At 37.4% G+C, this 20,166-nt stretch overlaps 1 protein-coding gene across 6 annotated transcripts in view; it reads left to right on the forward strand.

The window, feature by feature from the left end:
• LOC131057751 (zinc finger CCCH domain-containing protein 55) overlaps positions 1-20,166 on the forward strand; it is a 105,944-nt gene that overhangs the window by 23,516 nt on the left and 62,262 nt on the right. For all 6 annotated transcript variants that reach the window (XR_009372565.1, XM_059221326.1, XM_059221328.1 and 3 more), the window contains one exon: positions 10,097-10,297. Coding sequence is in view for 5 of the 6 variants with exons in the window: in XM_059221326.1 (XP_059077309.1) it covers positions 10,097-10,297 (201 nt within the window). In the remaining variant the exon portion in view is untranslated. The remainder of the gene's footprint in view (positions 1-10,096; positions 10,298-20,166) is intronic.

Here is a 20,166-nt window from a genome sequence, read left to right on the forward strand (position 1 = left end):
CTAGAAACGCCATCTGATGGCATGTTGCCTCCAACAATATCGGTGTATCCATTGTATAAACAACAGAGCAAGAAAGGGGAAGAGATTGATATGCTTACATTAAGCAGGCCTTCCTTTATTTATCTCGACAGCTCATAAAGGTTGAGGAGCTTGAGGAGCTGGCTAAACTGTGCCAAATTACTTCGCACAAACAAAGCACATCTTAAGCATGTTACCTTTATTCGCAATTTATTGCCTCTTTGATGTTTACCGCCGTCTGGCTTTATCATATCTAATAGTAATTATGGGCATTAGATTACCTTTTTGACAACATCTACACCAAAACTCAAGTGAAGGACCCTGGAAAGATCATATTATCGGAACCATAAAAATACCAGTAGGAGACAAATGCAATAGACCTATGCAACTGACAACATAGCCAACCGTTAGACCTCGCAGCCGGGGGGGATACCCCTACCGGTAAGAGCCAGAAGGAAACCACAATCGAAGAAAAAACCCACACCCGGTAAAAATTAACCCCCAGTAAGTACTACAAACCGGTAGAGGCCAAGACCATCGGGGAAACAAAGCTGTTTCATTCTTAGACCAAGATAGGTTGCACCACTTAAACCATATCAACCACCATAATCAAATATAGATGTGCCCTAATTGTATGTCCCGGATCAAGGCCTCCATTCGCATAGGGTGACTTGAGGAGAAAACCGGTTGCAACCGCTTATCAAAATTTTTGCTAGATTGTCTTTCTGAGAGCATCTATTCCGACAGTGTAGTAAATGACCTCGATAAGACCATATTATCGGAGCGTAATAAATACCGGTAAGAGACAAGTGAAAGAGACCTATGCAAACGGCATCATTGCCAACCGGTAGAGACCGCACAGTCGGGTGGGATACCCCTACCGGTAGGAACCAGAAGGATACCATAATCAAAGAAAAACCCAAACTCGGTAAGAGATCATCTCCCGGTAAGTACTAAAAACCGGTAGAAGCCAAGACCATCAGGGAAACAAACCGGATCATTCATCTGCCATGATAGGTTGCAGCACTTTAACCATATAAAATGCTATAATCAAAATTTATCTGTCCTAGCCGTAAGCCCCGGATCAAGGCCTCCATCTACAATTGCCATCTTAGATAGTCTGTCTGCTTCCATATTACCTTCTCTATAGATATGGCTGATCCAAAATTCTTCAACGGTCTCAAGCAAATCCACCATCAGTCGAAGCCATAGGTTAAGATGCCAACTAGGGGTTTGGTTACTACGAACAACATTGATAACATTTAATGAATCACCCTCCAAATGGATTCTTTTTATCCCCCCAACTCAATTCCCAATTGCAAACTTCTTAATGCCGCTCGGAATTCATTCTCATTGTTAGTGGCCATACTGATATCTTCAGAGATTTCCTTAATACAGATATCTTTAGAATCTCTAATAATACATCCAATTCCATTCCGCCCTGGATTCCCTGCAGAGGCACCATCAAAATTAATCTTATGCCACCCTGGATCTGGGATTTCCCATTTAACATCCAATCTTGGATTAACCGGTATCTCAGGGTTACCACTTCCAAAAAGCGGGGGGATGATCAAATTTGGGAATGCAAGCTTTAGCTTCCAATCCCAGTCAGTGTATAGATTCTTTTTTCAGTGATTTGGACTTAGCCGATTCATTCAAGAGCTCAACCAGGTGATTCTCAATTTTCCCACAGAGGGCAATTTGGCCCATATCTTTATCCTGGAAAATTCTACAATTCCTCTCTTTCCAAATATCCCAAATCAGCAGTGAGGACAGGATGACAAATAAGTCCCCAAATAATGCCTTGCATTTTGATTTAGGCCATAGTAGAAACCAATCATCCAAACCTTTCGGAAAAGGGCATGCAAGATTTAATTTGCCCATAAAATGCCACCAACAATTGCTGGAGAATTTGCAGTGAAGCAGAAGGTGAATAATGGTCTCCTCTTGATTTCGACATAATACACATCTACTAGGCCCATTAATACTCAATTTAAGGAGTCTTTCACTGGTTAGAATCTTCCTCTGAAAAACCATCCAAGCAAAGGAACCTGCTTTACGAAGTAGATGTCTGTGCCAGAACAGATTAATCGACCGATCCTTCTTATCTACAACAACTTCTTTCAATTTATAGCCAAAACATACTTTATACTTACCATCAGACGAGCCACACCATCTAATGATGTCCTCATCCGGGGATGGATGAATGATTCGATTCCTTAGAATACTGACAAAAATGTCTTTGTGATTTTGGACTAAGTCCAAGCGGTCCAGAGAATTCCACACCCATCTGTCAATACCATTCTCCTTAACTAAATGACCATAATCACAGACTGTGCCCTCAAAGCTGGCATGTTTCTCTCATTATAGATTGAAGAGTGGGGTTATGACACAAGGCTTCTTCGCCACTCCAAGAATCCAGCCAAAAGGATGCATTCCTCCCATTTCTGATTACCACCTCTACAAATTTCCCATACCAATTTTGCTCCCATAGCCAAATTCATAATAGAAATCTATCGAATTCCAGCACCCCCAACATAGACAATTCTTGACCCATGTGATCCATTCATTGTAGAAGCCAAATTTCCTCAATACTTATACAAGAAATTCCCTGTCCACCATATCATATGCTTTCCTAATATCCAACTTTAAAATCGTACAAGAATCTTTAGTTTTCCTTGCAGTGTGGAGTGTTTCATGATCAATGATGATGCCTTCAACAATAGAGCGTCCAAGGGCAAAGCCACTTTGCTCATCTAAAATAATATGTTTTAGAAGAGGTTTCATTTTGTTGGCAATGATCTTTTTTACTATTTTGTAGATTGAATTGCATAATGAAATTGGTCTAAAATCACCCATTTGCTGAGGGTTTTTCTTTTTCGGGACTAAAGCTAGAAAGGTGTGATTAATAGCTCCCAACAAAGTCATTCTTTTTCTGGATTCTTCTACCGCTACGTGTAGGTCCTGGCCAATAATGTCCCATAGATGCTGAAAGAAGGCCGCAGGAAAACCATCAGGTCCTGGAGTCTTATTAGGATTCAGCTGGAAGGTAACTTTCCTGACTTCATCTAAGTCAATGGGTTCAAAGAGCTCTTTATTGTGTCTTTCAGTGATTAAAGAAGGGATTGAGTCTAGAATTATGTTTCTTACTTCCTGACCACTCTGGTATTTACCATTCATTAGAGATTCAAAATGTCTTACTGCTTCCCGGGCAATATCCTCATAATCCTTGGCAATTCTACCATCCGGCCTCACAATCTCCGATATTCTGTTCTTGTTTCGGTTGACAATAGCAGATCTGTGGAAGAACTTGGTATTTCTATCCCCATCCTTAAGCCGAAGTTCCCTAGATTTCTGCCTCCAGTGAATTTCTTCCCGCTGAAGAATTTCTTTTAGTTCAGCCTTAAGAGAGCTCTCCCTTTTGAAAAGTTCTTCATTCATGCCTGTCTTTATGACATAATTGGTAATTTCCTCCAGCTTTGCCGTGACCCTGAGTTTCTCCTTATGGATGTTTTGGAATTGACTCAAGTTCCACTCTTTGATTTTGATCTTAATATACTTGAGCTTCTTATTTAGCTTGAACAACCTCGAGTTATTTCCTAGTACGGGCTCATTCCACCATGCTGCTATCAATTCATGTAGTTCCGACACTCTGAGCCACATCAATTCAAACCAAAAAGGGTTGCCACCCTCGGATTGTCCTATAGACACATTTAGGCAAATAGGGAAATGGTTTGATCCTACAAGGGGTAGAATAGTTGATTCAAGGATAAGATTTTGTTCAAGCCAATCACCGGCCACCAGAAACTGGTCTAGACGTTCTGCAATGTTAGTGAAACCGGTTCTTCTATTTGTCCATGTGAAGGTTCCATTCTTCGGGGCAACATCCAATAGCTGATTCTTTTCTATAAATTCCTGGAAGTCTTTTTGAACCGTACCAATCCTCTGAGTAACACCCTTCTTTTCATTACCTACTAGCATAGCATTGAAGTTGCCTGCAAACACACAACTGCCCTTAGAAATATTTTGGAATCTGTTTGATAGAAGTGCCCAAAGATCTCGTTTGTCATTAGCAGTAGAGGGTCCATAGACATTAAAGAGATTGAAACTCTCATTTTTGCATAAACTAGTGACAGACAATGTTGCCAATATTTATCTTCTCCAAGGAGTGTGATTTTAACATTCATAGGATTCCAGATTATTCCCATACCACCAGAGGCCCCCTCGGGTTGCCTCAATAGACCTTTTCATTGTTTCCATGTTTTCATTTTTTTTTTCTATCTCAGCCCGACTCCATTTAGTTTCCTGTAATACCCAAATATCTCCCTTAGTCTCATCAATTTGGCGCTTAATTAAGCGCCATTTGTCAGGGGCATTAAGGCCCCTGACATTCCAGGATAGTAGCCTCATTGATCCTGGGGAAGGGGGGTCCCCGTCCCTAAATTAAGTTTGAACTGCCCACTAGCCGCACCTACGATTTTCAGCATTGTTTTCCTTGATTTGCGCCCCCTTTTGCCCTTTGTTAAAGTTTGGAGCATTAATATATGAAGCAGTCTTCCCAAAACCTTTCGCAGTATTATCCATTATTAGGTTGGCAATTGGTTGAAAATCTTCTTCCCATTCCGAGGCAGAGGAAACAATTTCTCCTTCTTCCAAGTCAGTGGTGATGCCTTTCTTTCCCAAAACACCAGAGGCGTTTGGATCAATTGGCAGAGGGGGAATATTCTCATCCTCCGTCACCCTAAATTCACCGACCTTAGTGGATTCTGAGGAAAGAGAAGCTGCGAGCTCTATTGTAATATCATTTTGAAGGGATTTAGCATCTTCCAATAGATTTAGTAGAGCTTGAGCACTATCACTGTTGTCAGTATGGATCTGTTGTTGGCTAGATACAATGAGGGGAGACTTATCAACAGGATTATTAATTTCCACCTCCTTCATACTGGCTGCCGAGGATTGTTCTACATCATTTGTTCCCAGTATTTCTGTATTTTCCTTATATGACTTCACATCAGTCAACTTAGTTTGCACACAAGCATAACTTCTTAAGAAAGAGGCCGAAACTTCACATTCAAGACCAATATGTTCCCTTGAGAAGCATTTGGGGCAAAGATGCAATTGATCTTCTCTGTCGATCCTTTGAATCCATACCTTGCCGACACCAATAATTTTGACTTCTTCTGGGATTCTGGAAATTTGGCCAGTATTAATGCATATCCTGATAAAACTACCCCAAACCCTATCCTCCAAAATGTCATCGACAGATACAAAAGTGCCAAGTTCTTTGCAAATGTCTTTAATAATCTCAATGTCAATAGTCCGATGGGCAATTGTATAGCCTTAACCAGACTATGCTTTTTGGTAAGGTATGAAACCGGGGATTGAAATTAGGTATCCAATCAATAATATGCACTACAATCCCATCCAGAGTATAAGGACCTTTATTTTTAGCATTCCATATGTCCTCTTTTTTCATAAACTCAATCAAATAGTAATCATTCGGAAGAACATTAAAGTTAATGTCCTCCCCCCATTGCGATCTTCACCATTTCTCAAAATTTCCCCTTAACCATTTACCTCCACCCCATTTAGTAAAAAAATAGTAATCTTGAAGATTCGACCTAGCCAAATTGATCTTGTTATCATCCAAAATAACAGTGGGTCTCGACATTTTCCTTACCGGTTTGTGAATGTCTGGATAAACTGATGGTTGGTATCTTCGCCAAGGTTCATTTTGCCCCACTCGATCCAAGTTAGATTGCTGGTTTCTGACCAGAGCAATGGACCACTAGACCTCTGCATGATCGGCTCGCGAAGTTCTGTCTTGCCTAAACCACCCATTTCGAAACTTTTTAGGGCCATTACCCGGTGGAGGGTTGAAACCTTGCCTATGGCAATTAGGGATGTTAAATCTTTCTGTCTCCGATACAAAGGGATTAGGATTTAATAATGAATTCCAATTGCGCGCCAACTCAGTAGCAGGAAGCTTCGCATTGCGAAACCAACCATCATTGTTCCATGAAAAGCCATTCTTCTTCCATGCTTGCATGTTTATTGGCCCGAGGTTACTGTTTGTGTAGGGATGACTAATAGCTATTTTCCTCTGAGGTCTTAGATCCTTATATCTTCTCTGCACGGGATTAGGTACATTTACCTTCCATGGCCGGCTTGGGATCTGATCTTTCCTTGCTGATGACTCGAGCTGGTCACTTGCTAGCAGTTTGGCTCCTCATAGCGTCGATGGGAAAGGCTTCGTCAGCTTTGTCGCTCCATGATCTAATCTTCCCCTGACCTCCCTTGCCTTGGATTGGAGCCACATCCACATGCTCGCCGGTTAGGAGCCTGCTGCTGCCGCTGCCTCTGCCGAATTCGTCACCTTCGCTCGCCATTTATTTTCCCTCCCCCAAATCATTTATGGATTTATTTATTAATAATGTAGTTTTAGTTTTATTCATTTAGCAATAACTTTATATTTGGGTTTACTTAGAATGTATATAATTTATTTTAAATTAATAATTAATTTAAAATTTATGGTGTATATAATATTATTATAGATTTTTAGATTGCATGTTCTGTAAATTTGATTTTGAAATAGTAAAAATTAAGCATACATTATAAATTATTTAAGTTAAATTCTTAAATTATAATTTGTGTTTTATAAAGTTAAAGTCAATGTATAATTAATAATTGTTTATATTTTATAGTTTTATTAAATTATTTTTTTGTAGGATAGTAATCATGGTAGCATGATCATCATTCGAAAACGACAAGTGGATCAAACCAAACCTTAAGTATCTATTATGGAAATATGTCACCATTGTTGAAATTTTTTAAGGTGGTGGAGGTTTTAAATGGGGGTGTCATGAGTGTTTAAGTGATTATAATGGTTCTTATACTAGAGTTCGTGGGCACCTTTGCCACAAAAGGTACATGATGTAAGTATGCCCTGGTCCAAAAATTGGTGATAGTAAAGGGAAGGGATTGTCAATCAAGAAGATTGCAAAATACCAAAACGAAGAGGATGAAGCTAATAATCAGGTCCAAACATCAAATCAAAGGCCAAGTCTAGGTTCAAATAGACCCCCATTGCATCCAGCTTCAGGGACATCTACTAACCACAAGAGGAGCAATTTAGGACCTCTTGAAAAGGTATTTAATTTGCGAAGTCAAGAGGATACATACCAGCATATTGCACATTGTCTGTATGCGAATGGAATTTCATTCAATGTGGTTTGCTCTCTATTTTGGCAAGAGATTGTTAGTTCTTGTAATGAAGCCCCAAAAGGATACAAAATTACAGGGTTCGAGAAGGTTTGTACAACTCTTTTGGCCAAAGGAAAAGATATTATTGACAGAAAATTGCAGGTGATTCGAGTTTCATGAAAAATATTAGGGGTTTCTATCATTTGTGATGGATGGAAGGATGTTAGAAACAAGCCACTAACCAATGTGGTTGCAATGAGCCCAAAGGGGGCAATGTTTTTGAAAGTAGTGGAATGCGATGTTGAAGAGAAAGATACTCGGTTTATTGCCAACATTCTAATTGATACAATTAAGTGGGGCTAGAAAGTGTTGTTCAAGTAATTGGTGATAATGCAAAAGTATGTAGAGCAACATGGTTGGTTGTGAAAGCAAGGTATCCAAACGTTTGGTGGATCCCTTGTGTAGTTCATTCTTTGAATTTAATGCTCCAAAAAATTGGAAAAATTCAATGGATACAAAAGATTTATGAAGAAACCAAAGAAATTTAGATGTTTATATGCAATCATCACGTCATAGGCCATTTACAGATAATTTGCCAAGCTAGAGATGCTAAAGGTAAGTATTCTTCGATATTAAAATTATTCAAACATATTATTTTTAAATTTTTTTTTTTTCTGTTGAAATATTTGTAAGATTTATATGTTTCTAAAAATTATTAATTTTTAATTGAAGGTGGTTGAGACACGCTTTGCCACACACTACATTGTTCTCAACAGGCTTGTGGATGTCAAACAAGCCTTAAAAAGTATGTTGATTAGTGACGTTTGGGCAGTTTGGAGGCAATCTCAAATAGATAGAGCAACTAATATCAAAAGATAAATTCTTGATGATGATTGGTGAGCTCAAATAGATTGTTTACTATCCTTCACTAAGCCAATATACACCCTCATTTGTTGTTGTGATACCAATCAACCAATTTTGGGTGACATCTATGATTGCATAGATACAATGGTGGAGCAAGTTAGAGATATTATTATAGCAAAAGTGCAAGATCCCTTGGAATTTTTTTATAGGCAAATATATGAGATAATCAATAAGAGATGGGATAAAATGACGACTCCTTTGCAACTTTTGGCATATGTTAGCATCACTAAATAGGACTGCACCAAATATGGATGTTGAGGTTGTTGATGGGTATAGAAAAGCTCTCAAAAAAAATGTTTACAGATCTTGGAGTTGCTACGAAGATTCAAGATGAGTTTGGCACGTTTGCATCCTCTGATGGAAGTTATGCAGATTTTGATGCAATGGCAGATAAAAAAGAAATGGACCCTTTAAAGTGGTGGAACTTGCATGGTGCCACAACTAGACATTTGCAAAAGTTGGCTATCAAACTTTTGTCACAGGTTTGAGTTTATATGAATTATATTCTAATTTAAATTACTTTTTATTTGTTTGTTTGTCTTTGTAACTTATACTATAAACTTTTTTACAAGTTTCAAGTTTTGCATCTAAGAGGAATTGGAGTACATATGGCTTCATCCATTCCGTGAAACGAAATAGGCTGGCAGCTAGCAAAGCAGAAGACTTTGTATATGTACATTCCAATCGTCGTCTCCTGTCTCATTCCTCCACAGGTTACATGAAAGGACTACTTTGGGATGTACAGCTGGAGATGAGTGACATTGATGTATCCATAAATGCATTGATGCATCTCAATATCATTATTGGTAATTCTGACATAGTAGGAGGATCGTCATGTGAATCTTTAGTGCGTTCTGAGAGTCTAGTTGGTGGTCACACTCAATCCAACTATCCTAACTCTTCAGAAAATCTTCATGATATAGATCTCCAATTTTAAGAAAATAGTGATAATATTTTTGATAGCATGTGATTCTACCAAACTACTATGTATTTGAATTTTGTTTTAATAATAAAACTTATTTAATTATAATCTTTTAGAATATGTCCCAATTATGTGTCCATATTGCTTCACAATAGTGAAAATCTTCTTTAATAACTTAGAAATTTGTGTTAAATATATATGTATGTGTTTTTTATGAATGTCGTATCTTCTGCCGTTTTGGAATGAGAGGTCTTGAAAAGTAGCCGTATTTGTATCCGATACCGTTATCCGTTTTTGTGCAACTTTGCTTCCCATGTATAAGGACTTCAAAATTTTCAAGACATGGTGTTTGGGTTATGGGCTACCTTACAGTGGTTTGCCTCTTTGAACTTGGGTTGCTCTCATATAAATGCATCCTTTTATCAATATACCAGCAACAATTTGGATACAGGGTGTTAATTCGAATCATTTCTGATAATTTAGTGCTCTCATCTGTTGTGATGTTGTATATTTGGTATAGTTTAATAGTAAATTTGTTCATTGCAGTACAGTTATCCTTAAAATTTTATTTTATCTATTTTTAATATAATGTGGAACTTAAGTGTGAAGTTCACATGTAAAGAGAACATTCAGTTCGAGAGTTTAAAATAAGAACATAACATTGCCTAGATAAATTGTTAAGATATAAAGCATGGGCCTTGCAATGAACTTCATGTGTTTTGCATTATAATTGTGACTTGGAACATGCTCAATAGCCATCTTTATTGAAATACTATATTTGCACATTGTAATTGATATTAGGAGAAATCTGTGAGATTGGAATGTTAAAACTGGTCATTTGCTAACATAATGGGGCAAAATGGGATTGTACCCACTTATTCACCATAATTGTCTAATAAGCTTCATACAGCATGGTTTACCTGTTTGTATCTTTAGGATATAGTTGAAGTCTTTTGCAAACATTAATATAAGAGACATACAAAAAATTGCGATCAGTATGCTCATCCAAAGGTGTTTTGATCATGGCAGATGACAGTGTAGAGCCTATGTTAGTGACTGAGGATGTAAAGAATTTCCAGGCTACTGGCAGAAAGGAAGGAGAAGTTTGGCCATCAGTTGACAATGAACAGGGAGAAAAAGGAGAAACTCTGTCTTTACAGGTGAAGAGTTTGGCAGCTGAAGGTGGAAATCATATTGAGGCATCCCAATTAGAGTTTCAGAAAGAAAAAGGTTGGCACAGACCCAATTTTTTATAATGCTTGCTTTCTGTTTTAGGAATGAAATGAATTAATAATACCAATTTGATCTGTTGTTTCAATTTGCGACAATTTGCTCTTCTATGTCTGTGATTATGTTTTCATGGTTTTCTCAATCAAGGCAGTATTCCATTTACCCAATACTGACACTGCAAACTAAAAGGGTAAATGGAATTCAATCACTCAAGTTTAATATAAGAAAAAGATGAGAAAAATTAGCAAATTTAAAAATGCTAAAATATTCTTAAGAAAACAGAAAAAAATTGCTATTGCTTTTTCATGCCAAATATAGTTCATAGAAAGAGAAACACACATTGGACATAAATAAAGAATCTATTCATTGATGTTAATTTCTCTCAAATTTATTAGAAAATCTCAATCGAGTAGTATATTACAGCTTCAGTCTTAAGAGTACAAAACAAATCTAGAAAACATAATTAACCTTTAAGGTTCCTAAACTAGAATGTGAAGCCGATGCCCTTGTATCCTCATTCTCCTCCCTATGACTGTGATCATGATCATCAAAAACCTCATTCAATATTGTCAAATCCTCTTTGTCAAATGATGAAAAAACTGCAGATTATCTAATAACTGCAGTTTTTTGCCAGTCTAAAAAAGGTCAGGGTTAGGGCTTATTTTAACAAAGTCTAGCTCTAATTAACTTTTTAAAATTTATGGTTATTATCAGAAGTTTAGAATTTTACTTTACCTAACCCTAACCCTAAACTATGAATTTTGAGTTTGGATTTGTTGGTATGTGTCCATGATATCCCCTTGGGATCTGTGACATGGTTTAACAACCTCCTGTAAGATCCTTAACTGGGATGGTAGCAGTTTCCTGAATAGATGCATCTTTTGGGAGAAATGGTCCGTACAACTCCCTATAATTGGTATCAGAGTGGGGTTGCAGGTTCGTATCCCCTGGGGTAACACTCAGGGAGAGATTGTTGGTATGTGTCCAGCATGTCCCCTTGGGATTTGTGACATGGTTTAACAGCCTCTTGTGAGATCCTTAACTGGGATGGTAGCTGTTTCCTGAATAGATGCATCTTTTGGGATAAATGACCAGCTCAACTCCCTATAATAGGATTAGCGCTTTTTAATTTTTTTTATCTAAACCTAAAAGTTACCATTGATTTGTTTATGATGTCAGCTGATAATGGTGTGGGAAAAAGATTTTACATGGGCCTATTGTGAATCTGTGCTAATTAGCACGGGCTAAAGTGCAAATTTGTAGAATGTTAGGGAACAATGTGAAGGCTTGTAGAATTTATCTTGTTGATTTATCCCACCAAGTCTTATTATATCTCGAGGCCTTTAAAAGGACAAGAACCACAGGTGGATCATCCACAAGGTTTTTGAATTAGAGCTGGTTGAGGAGGAACTTGAATGATAAATTCATGTTGATACTTCTACACCATCTCAGTTTTTCAGAAATTCTAGTATTTGTGAATTCGTTTTTGCACTCCATTCCACACTTAGAGCCTAACCATCTTTGGAAAGGAAAAGATAGAGGAAGAATGTTCATGCACATGTTACAAGGCAATAGTCAATTTCTTCTGTGGCTTGAGCATCCCATTCAATGTTGTATGATTTTTTAATTGGCACTCAATGATTGAGGTTGTTTCTGCTGGGATTTTTATTTTAGAGCCATCGTATGAGGGACATTGAGTTGATGTTTTGAAAGACATGGAAGATTTGAGTGAGATTTGTGTTGAGCATTGCAGGAATTGAGCAAAGATAGGTTGCGAACTCCCTTGTGCCATCCAACAGTGTTATGGTCTTTGTCAATTCTGTGAATGTATTTTATGAGGTGATGATTGAGATTGGGCCACAATATGCAGTGCAATTTATCATAGATAATACAGTTAATTGTATGGCCTCATGCAAAACTATGATGGAGAAGTACCCTACATTGTTATGGAGCCCATGTGTGACACATTATGTTGATTAAATGCAAGAAGATGTTGGCAAACTTCTATATCTTCAATAAAGATGGGGATATCCCTAAATAAATTCTTATGTAATCACATTAGGGTGCTCAATGAATTTGTCGGACCAGGTGTGATTAGATTTCCTACTCACTTCCTTGCATTGTAGAATTATGTGTATGGAAGATTAAAACCTAATATGCATGTTTAAACTTTATTTCATTAGATAGAGTTGAGTGTAGAATTGTCAATCACACATATGATATCACTATTGCACACCTTGTTTTTAATGCCCCATTTTGGATGGATGCTGCAAATTTGAGAGCTTTTGATCAAAGTGCTTATATTAGTTGATGGGGGTATATTCTCCATGGGCTATTTTTATGACAGTATGGATAGGCTAAAGAAGGCAGTAAGGTTTGAAATGCGAGGAGAACTTGTAAATGCCATTATGAGAGATTATGTGATGTTCCCAACACAAGCCATGAGGCTTTGGCTTTTTCTCTTTTCTATTCTTAAGTTGTGGGCACGTCTTTTGTATGCAACTTAAGTGATTTTAAGTTGTGGGCCCGTCTTTTTATGAAACTTAAGTGACTCTTAGCCTAAAGACTTAATATTTCCCTATGTTATCCCGAGTTTTTGGGACAGGGACGACAAGATGAGTTTTTGAGGCGGCAAATTTTTTTGGGGACGGCGGGGGGACGACAAAGGGGACAGCTATATATAAAATATAGGGAAAATTTAAATGTTCATATGAAAAATAGATAAAGCATGTATGTATACATTATATTCATATGAAAACATGGATAAAGCAGGTATATGTACATTATACTTTATAGAACCTCAACTTACGACATTTGTGTACGGAATTCATTGTCAATACTCAATATGGATTCATAATTGACAATTCATTGTCAATACTCAATATGCATTCATAATTGAAAATTCATAGTTTCATTGTTTCTTTCTGGTTGGAGGATATTTTGATAGTCTTCCATTACTATTATGACCTACTACCGCTTTTTTATTCACTACAAAGTTTTGGGTGTTTGTGAAATTCATTACCAAGCTATTTTTCATATTTTTGAGTGCTTTTTGTAGAATTTTTTTTTGTCATTGATGTGCAGCTGTCAGTATGCGATCTTGTTTATGTGCCAAGTCACTGTTGCTCTTTTTCAGATGTCTGCTTAGAGTCTCCAGGTAATAGGCTTGGTGATTCCACAGGTGGAGTAAGAGGGATCTCTTCCTCAAATGGTAGTTACCCGACACATAAATATACTTTGCATTGAAATATCTCCAGTTTGTAACACCTCTGTCTCATTTGTATTCTGCCGTCTCTGTAAGTGGAAGCGTTTTTCTGAATGCTAGTGTGCCTGGTTGTGGGTCGACAGTTGTCATTCTGCGTGTTTGGATAACAGTTTAACAGTTTTGAAATTGTAGATGCCTTTTTGCTGGAAATGTTTTTTCCTTCTGAGCTATCAAAAGGTGCGAGGTCATTTATGAGAATTCTACGTATGCCACTTCGAAAATATTTTTTTGTGAGCCGTTTTCTTCTGTACTCTGTGTACAGCCAGTCACCTGAAGAAAGCGATTTGATCAGTTCATTGTTTTGTTTCTGTGTATGGGCATTTTTTTTAAGGTCTTTTTCGAGCTATCTGGAAATGCCTGGTGAATATTGTCTGCAGATTCTTGAAGCATATACAGAGACGTTAACTTTGTATGAGAACAGCTGTTTTGTCTGCCGTTTTTGTATGTTGAGTATAATGTTATTCTGGAGGTGCAGCGTTAATGTGAATGAGAGCTGGTATTTGCTTTGATTGAACTCTCTGGATATATCACGTCACACATAATCGAAGCCTTTAAAGATGTTTTTGTTGCCAGATTGGAAAGAGTTTAGTGTGCGTTTTTTTAAGGAGAATCGTCTGACTGAAGCTTTTGTTGGATGATATAATTTTCATTTATATATGCAGAGCTGTTTTTTATTTGGCGTTAGAGCTGAGTTGGGTGTAATGGTAGTCGGGTGATTAAACTTGTTTAGCTGAGCTGTTTTCTGTGTTGGAAGGAGATGCTTAACATAAGGAATCAGATGTTCGAGTAAAAATTGGTACGTTTGATAGAAAGTTCTTATGCAGATAATTGAGAGGGAGTCTAGAAGTCTGAGTGATCTGCTCATTGTATGTGAAACTGGAATCTATGCTGTTCTGCCGAGGTTCGATTAAGATATTAAAGAAAGGTTTTTTATGGATTTGATGAGCTCACAGAAAATAATGCTTTATCGATATACTCTCTGCTTTGAAAAAGCTGAAGTTGAACTTTTCGATAGTAAGTGTATGGTACTGTGAGTGGTATGGAACTGTGAGAAAGGAATGTTCTGAATATCCTCTTTATTTTTGATAGATGGGTTCTAGAGAAGTATATGTATTTGCAGTTTTGAGAGCATGCTGCAGATACTTTACTGCTTCGATTTGACTCAGTGGCTGGATATGGCAGTCTGTTCATTAAAAATAGTTTCATACAGATTGTAATGTTTTGATATCTCATGTATTATGATGGTTTTGTGCCGAGTTCGTTACACATTTTATGTATTTAAGGACTGAAGTTTCTTTTGTAACTTTGCTCTCAATCAAGCAATCTAGTCACGTTGATTTGGTGCTCAAAAGGAGAGGTTGGAGCCTCTGATGTTCTGAGTTGAAGCTCGTTTTGTAATGGGTTGGAGCCCTGTATTAATAACAAGATTTCTTTGTATTGTGGTTTTTCTACTCTGTTGGGTTTTCCACGGGATAAAATCTGTGTAAAGTCTTGAATTTGTTTTCAGTTTTCTTATCTTCTATTTGGTTCAAAAGTGCTTAAGATACTGATTCACCCCTTTGCTTCTCACTTCTCAGTATCTTTGTTAGCGTTTTCACTTTTGGCTATAATTCAGACTTGTTTACCTTTCATATCAGTGAAAAGTCCAATATTGTAGACCTGCAACCACTTTTTTACACACTACTGAGTTCTAAGTGTTTGTGAAATTTATTACCAGGCTGCTGCTCATTATTTCTAAGTGCTTTTGGAAACGATTCAGACATATTTACCCGTCATATTAGTGAAAATTCAGTTTTATAGACCTATAATAGAATTAAAAAATGTTTTTTTTGAGCATTCAAGTCTCTTTTATTTTTTTTAAATGTGCTGGGAAAAGGGGGATGGCTGGCTATCCCCAGGACGATTAGGGGACGTCACAGACGTCCCAACCATATTGGGGACGGGGGGACATCTCCTTTGAGAATTACTGCCGTCCCCAAGTTTCTGGACGTTTCCCATAGATATTGCACTTTTGGGGATGGCGGGGGGACGTCCCTTGGCCGTCCCTAAGTCCCTGAAATGTCCTCCGTACAGGGATGGGGGATTTTAGCCCGGGTACTCGTCCCTGGGTAACGTAGGTATTTCCCCCATTTGAGTTTAATGACTTAAGAGACTTGTACTTTAAGTGATTTCTATTAAACATGTGCCAAGAAGGTCAAGGGGGCATTGGAAAATAAGGAGCCTATATGCTCATTTTTGAGGGTTTTATTTGGAGCATTGGATTGGGCTTGCAATGAATCTATGACTGAGATTAAATCATTCTTTTGGGATTCATTATATAACATTTTAGGGTTCTCATGGAGCTCATTATGTGATCAGCCTTTTCTCTATGCTGCTGCAATCGTTGGCTTGAGGCTTGAAACCCTATAGTATTTTTGGTTTTGGAGAGACATATTGGCTGCCCCTAGTAAGAAGGGTGTGTTTCGGTGGAAGGGATTTGGTCTGTGGTGCTCTGGCGCATTATTTTTAGAGTTGCATTTTCTTATCAGGTTGGGAGGCCATTTTGGAGGTGAGATTCAAAATTATCAAGATTAGATTTGGACAACCTATATCAATATGTTTTAATGTTTCTGAGCATAATTGAAGCTAACATCATAAAGGATAGGTGGGACATCATCTTGAGACCTAGCATTGGTTTTTTGAGGGTTTTGTCAAGGGTTGCTAGGGTTTGGAAGACAATTTTAAGGCATTTAAGCATAAATTTGCATATTCATATCATAAAAATAAGGAAAAAAATAATTTAAATTATTTCTGAAAATTCTGTTGGAAAGATCAAGAACCCATCATGAAGCTGCAAATTTCAGGGATCAACCAAGAAAGATGTCAACCACAAAAGAATGTTGCAACATGAGGTTGAATGAACAATAAGATTGAAAATGATATGATACAATATATAAATGGGCCTTGCTTATATAGGCAGGGTGATGAGGTGGAATTATAACTACCCTTGATACAAACATTAAATGTATGATGCATTATGATTAATGCCTAGATCAAATATTAAATAACGAGCTATGATTCATATCCTCTAGAATGCCACCTAGGATAACTAACATGATTTTATGAATAATATTAAATGACAAGTTACATAAAGCAACTTCATGAAAACTAACTTTAATGAAGCTAGGTCCTATTGTGACCTTTTTCACACATCGCCCCATTGCAAATGGGGACCCCCTGTTTTTGTCTTGGCATCATAGTTGCTAATCACTAGTATTTTTTGCAATGAGGAGTTAGAGTTTTTAGGTGGTCATCAAAGTCATTTTGAGGAAATCATGGTCAGAACAATGTCTTGATACCATCAGTGTGCCTAGAAAGTCCAAAGGATGAAGATTGCAATTGATTTGGGTCAATTTGGATAACTTTCTATTTTTGGAAAGTTTTATTTTTTTTTGCTTTTTCCTATTTTTTTTAGGAAGTGTCGTTTTTGGCACTTTAAGCACGATCCCTAAAATGGCTATTTTTAGAAAGTTTTTCCTATTTTTAGGGATTCTTGCTTTTTCTATTTTCGAAAAGTGGATCTAGGGTTTTGCATTTTTGACTCAGTGTTATGGTGAAAATGATCGAGAATTTCATCCAAAATTCTAAATTTGTCCAAAAAGCCAAATTCCTAAATTTGAGAAGTTCGAAGGGATTGAAGGGCATAATTATGAGTGATTTCAAAATTTCTAGTTCATTGGAGCAAAATTCGATAAGGTATGAAGGATTCCAAATCTGGTTTTCATGGAGACAAAGCTTCATAAAGTCTGCCCTTATGAGGAAAGTCTTTCACAAAGTCCGCCTTGGGATGCACAAGCTAGGGGAATGAAGATTTTCAAGTCCGCCTTGGAGAAGATAGAGCATGGTCAAGGTCTTGCTCAAGTCCGCCCTTATGTGGAATGAGTTACATGAAGTCTGCCCAACAAAGATAGAGTGTTTTGTGGAGAGGAAACGAAATCATCAAGTTCGCTGGAAAATATTTCTTAAAGTCCACCTTGGTAAAGAAAATGCTGAAGTCTGCCCAGCAGTTGAAAGGGAAACAATTTGAAGTCACTCATAATGAGGAATGTTTTTCTTGAACTCCGCTTGGGAGAGGAAAGGAATCCTCAAAGTCCGCCATCATTTGGAAAAGATTTTAGGAACTCTGCCTAAGTGAGGAACAATTTTGGTGAAGTCCGCCACACATGAGGAAGCATTTTGATGTTTGCCAAGGTCTGCCATAAGGAGGAAAGAAATTCCTCAATTCTGACTTGTGCAAGGGAAAGAAAGTGTTTAACTCCGCCATGCCAAGGAAGGAAACTAATCAACCCCGCCCAACTTAAGGAAAGAATTCTATGAAATCTGGCCTACCTTGGAAGACACTTTGATCATCATATTGGGAATAAAATTCACCAAGTCTGCCTTAAGAAAGAATTTCCTAAGGTTCGCCACGAGTATGGAAGGAAAGAGATAAAAGTCCACCTTGACAGGATTGGTAGATTCATTGAAATGAGAAAAGGTTCTCTTCAAGTCTGCCCTCAAACTAGGAAAATAAATGCTGAAGTCCACTATCATTTGGAAAGAATCTTATGAAGTCCGCCACAACTGAGATAATAAAATTTTTTTGTCATGAGGAAAAGATCTTCCAAAGTCCGATTTTGGACTAAGATAGAAAGTTTTGAAGTTTGAAACAAAAGATTTTATCAAAATTAATTTTAGAAAGTTTCAAAATTTGGAGAATAGGGAAAGATGGAGTTTGATTCTTGAACTCATAATGGAATTAGAAACTTTCTCCAAAGGCTAAACTTGAACTCAAAATGAAATCAGAACTTTCTCAAATAACTGAGTTCAACTGAAATTCGAAATTGGAAACTTTCTCAAGAGAATCAAATCGACATCATTCACTGTGTCCAAGTTCGATGTATGGGACCAAATTAGAAACAAATAGGAAAGGCAAGCTATGTTTCTAAATGCAGAATTCAAACTCTTTTGGAAGTTTATACTTATAACAAATCATTCATTCATTTCATTCATTGTGAAAGTTCGAACTTGGAGAGCAAAACACAAGAGGTGGAAAAGATTTCAAGAGTTTTCAACAGGTTTCAAGAATTTTTCAAGAAGATTTCAAGAGTTTCAAGAGCAATTCAAAGACATATCAAGTGCAGATTCAAATTTTTTTAAGACAAGCAGCACTTTCTTACTTCACTCGTCTAGATTCTGAAGGTGAAAAGGGTTTTTCAAGACAAATTCTCATGGTTTTCAACCTGGTTTTTCAACTTTTGATGAAGTTTTTATGGAAAATGGATTTGGTTTTCACGACTTAGTTTATCTTTCAGTCATCCAAATCTGATTTTAACATTCATTTCACAAATTTTGGGACTAAGTTATTCATTCTCAGACCAAATTCAGTCCCAAAACCTTTAAATTGTTGAAATTAAATAGCTAGTTCGAATTATTTGGTAGCAAATATGTATTGTAATAGTTCGTAAATAGTTGTGATCAGATTTATCAATTTTCAGTCTAACCTTTTGTTCAAAGTTCTGTTTTCATGGCTTCTTATCTTAGGACTGAAGATAGGTTGGAAGTTTCTGTCAACTACACTTCTTGGAAGGTCAGAATAATGATGGCCTTGAATGACCTTGCTGAAAATGTCAGCAAGGATGCTCCTGAACCTAGTGGTGAAGAAGAAAAGCAAGCTTGGAAGAAGAAGGACTACCAAGCGCGAAGGATAATAATAGACTCCGTCAAACATCATATTGTGACAAGCATCTCCAGAATGAAGATTGCAAAAGAAATGTTTAGCACTTTGGAAAAGATGTATGAGATCAACAACACCAGTCATATACTATCATCAAGGTAGCAGCTTAATCACATCAAATTAGAGAAGGAAGAACCTGTAGCTGCTTACTTCATGAGGATCTCTGAGCTAAAGGATCAGCTCTCTACTGTTGGGACGACTGTTGAAGATAGTGACCTAACTATGATGGCTCTAAATGGTCTTCCTCCATCATGGGAACCTTTTGTTCAAGGAATCAGTGCAAGAGTTGAGCTTCCTCAATTTGATCGATTGAGGGGAGATTGCATTCAAGAGGAATCATGCTTGGCTACTAAAGGAAAAATCAGAAGCCCCTCATGACAATGTTCATCATGTCCTCTCAGCTAAGGAGGAAGGTGTCCATTGGAAGAAGAATAACTTCAAAAGAAACTGAGATTTCAGACCCTCTGCTCTTGATTCAAGGAAGAAGCTAAGGGACTTGTCTCACATTCGATGTTTCCGATGCAACAAGTATGGTCACTTTGCAAAGGACTGTCAATCTCAACTCGAGCAAGGAGAAGCAAACCTAAATGAAGTCTCAGAACAACAGAATAATGAAGATTTCCTCTTTGTCTCAGCCTTGTCAAGCAATGTTCAATCAGATAGTAACACGTGGTTGATTGATAGTGGTGCATCTAGAGACATCACAGGCTATCGGGAACATCTCTTAGATTTGGTGGAGGAGGAGTCCAACCTTCATGTGACTATTGGTGACAATGCTCGTTATGCAGTAAAAGGTTTTGGCTCTACTTTGTTAAAATTAGATTATGGTATTTCCCTTCATCTCAGTAA

Source organism: Cryptomeria japonica, chromosome 5 (genome assembly GCF_030272615.1).
Source record: "Cryptomeria japonica chromosome 5, Sugi_1.0, whole genome shotgun sequence".
NCBI classification, from domain to species: domain Eukaryota; kingdom Viridiplantae; phylum Streptophyta; class Pinopsida; order Cupressales; family Cupressaceae; genus Cryptomeria; species Cryptomeria japonica.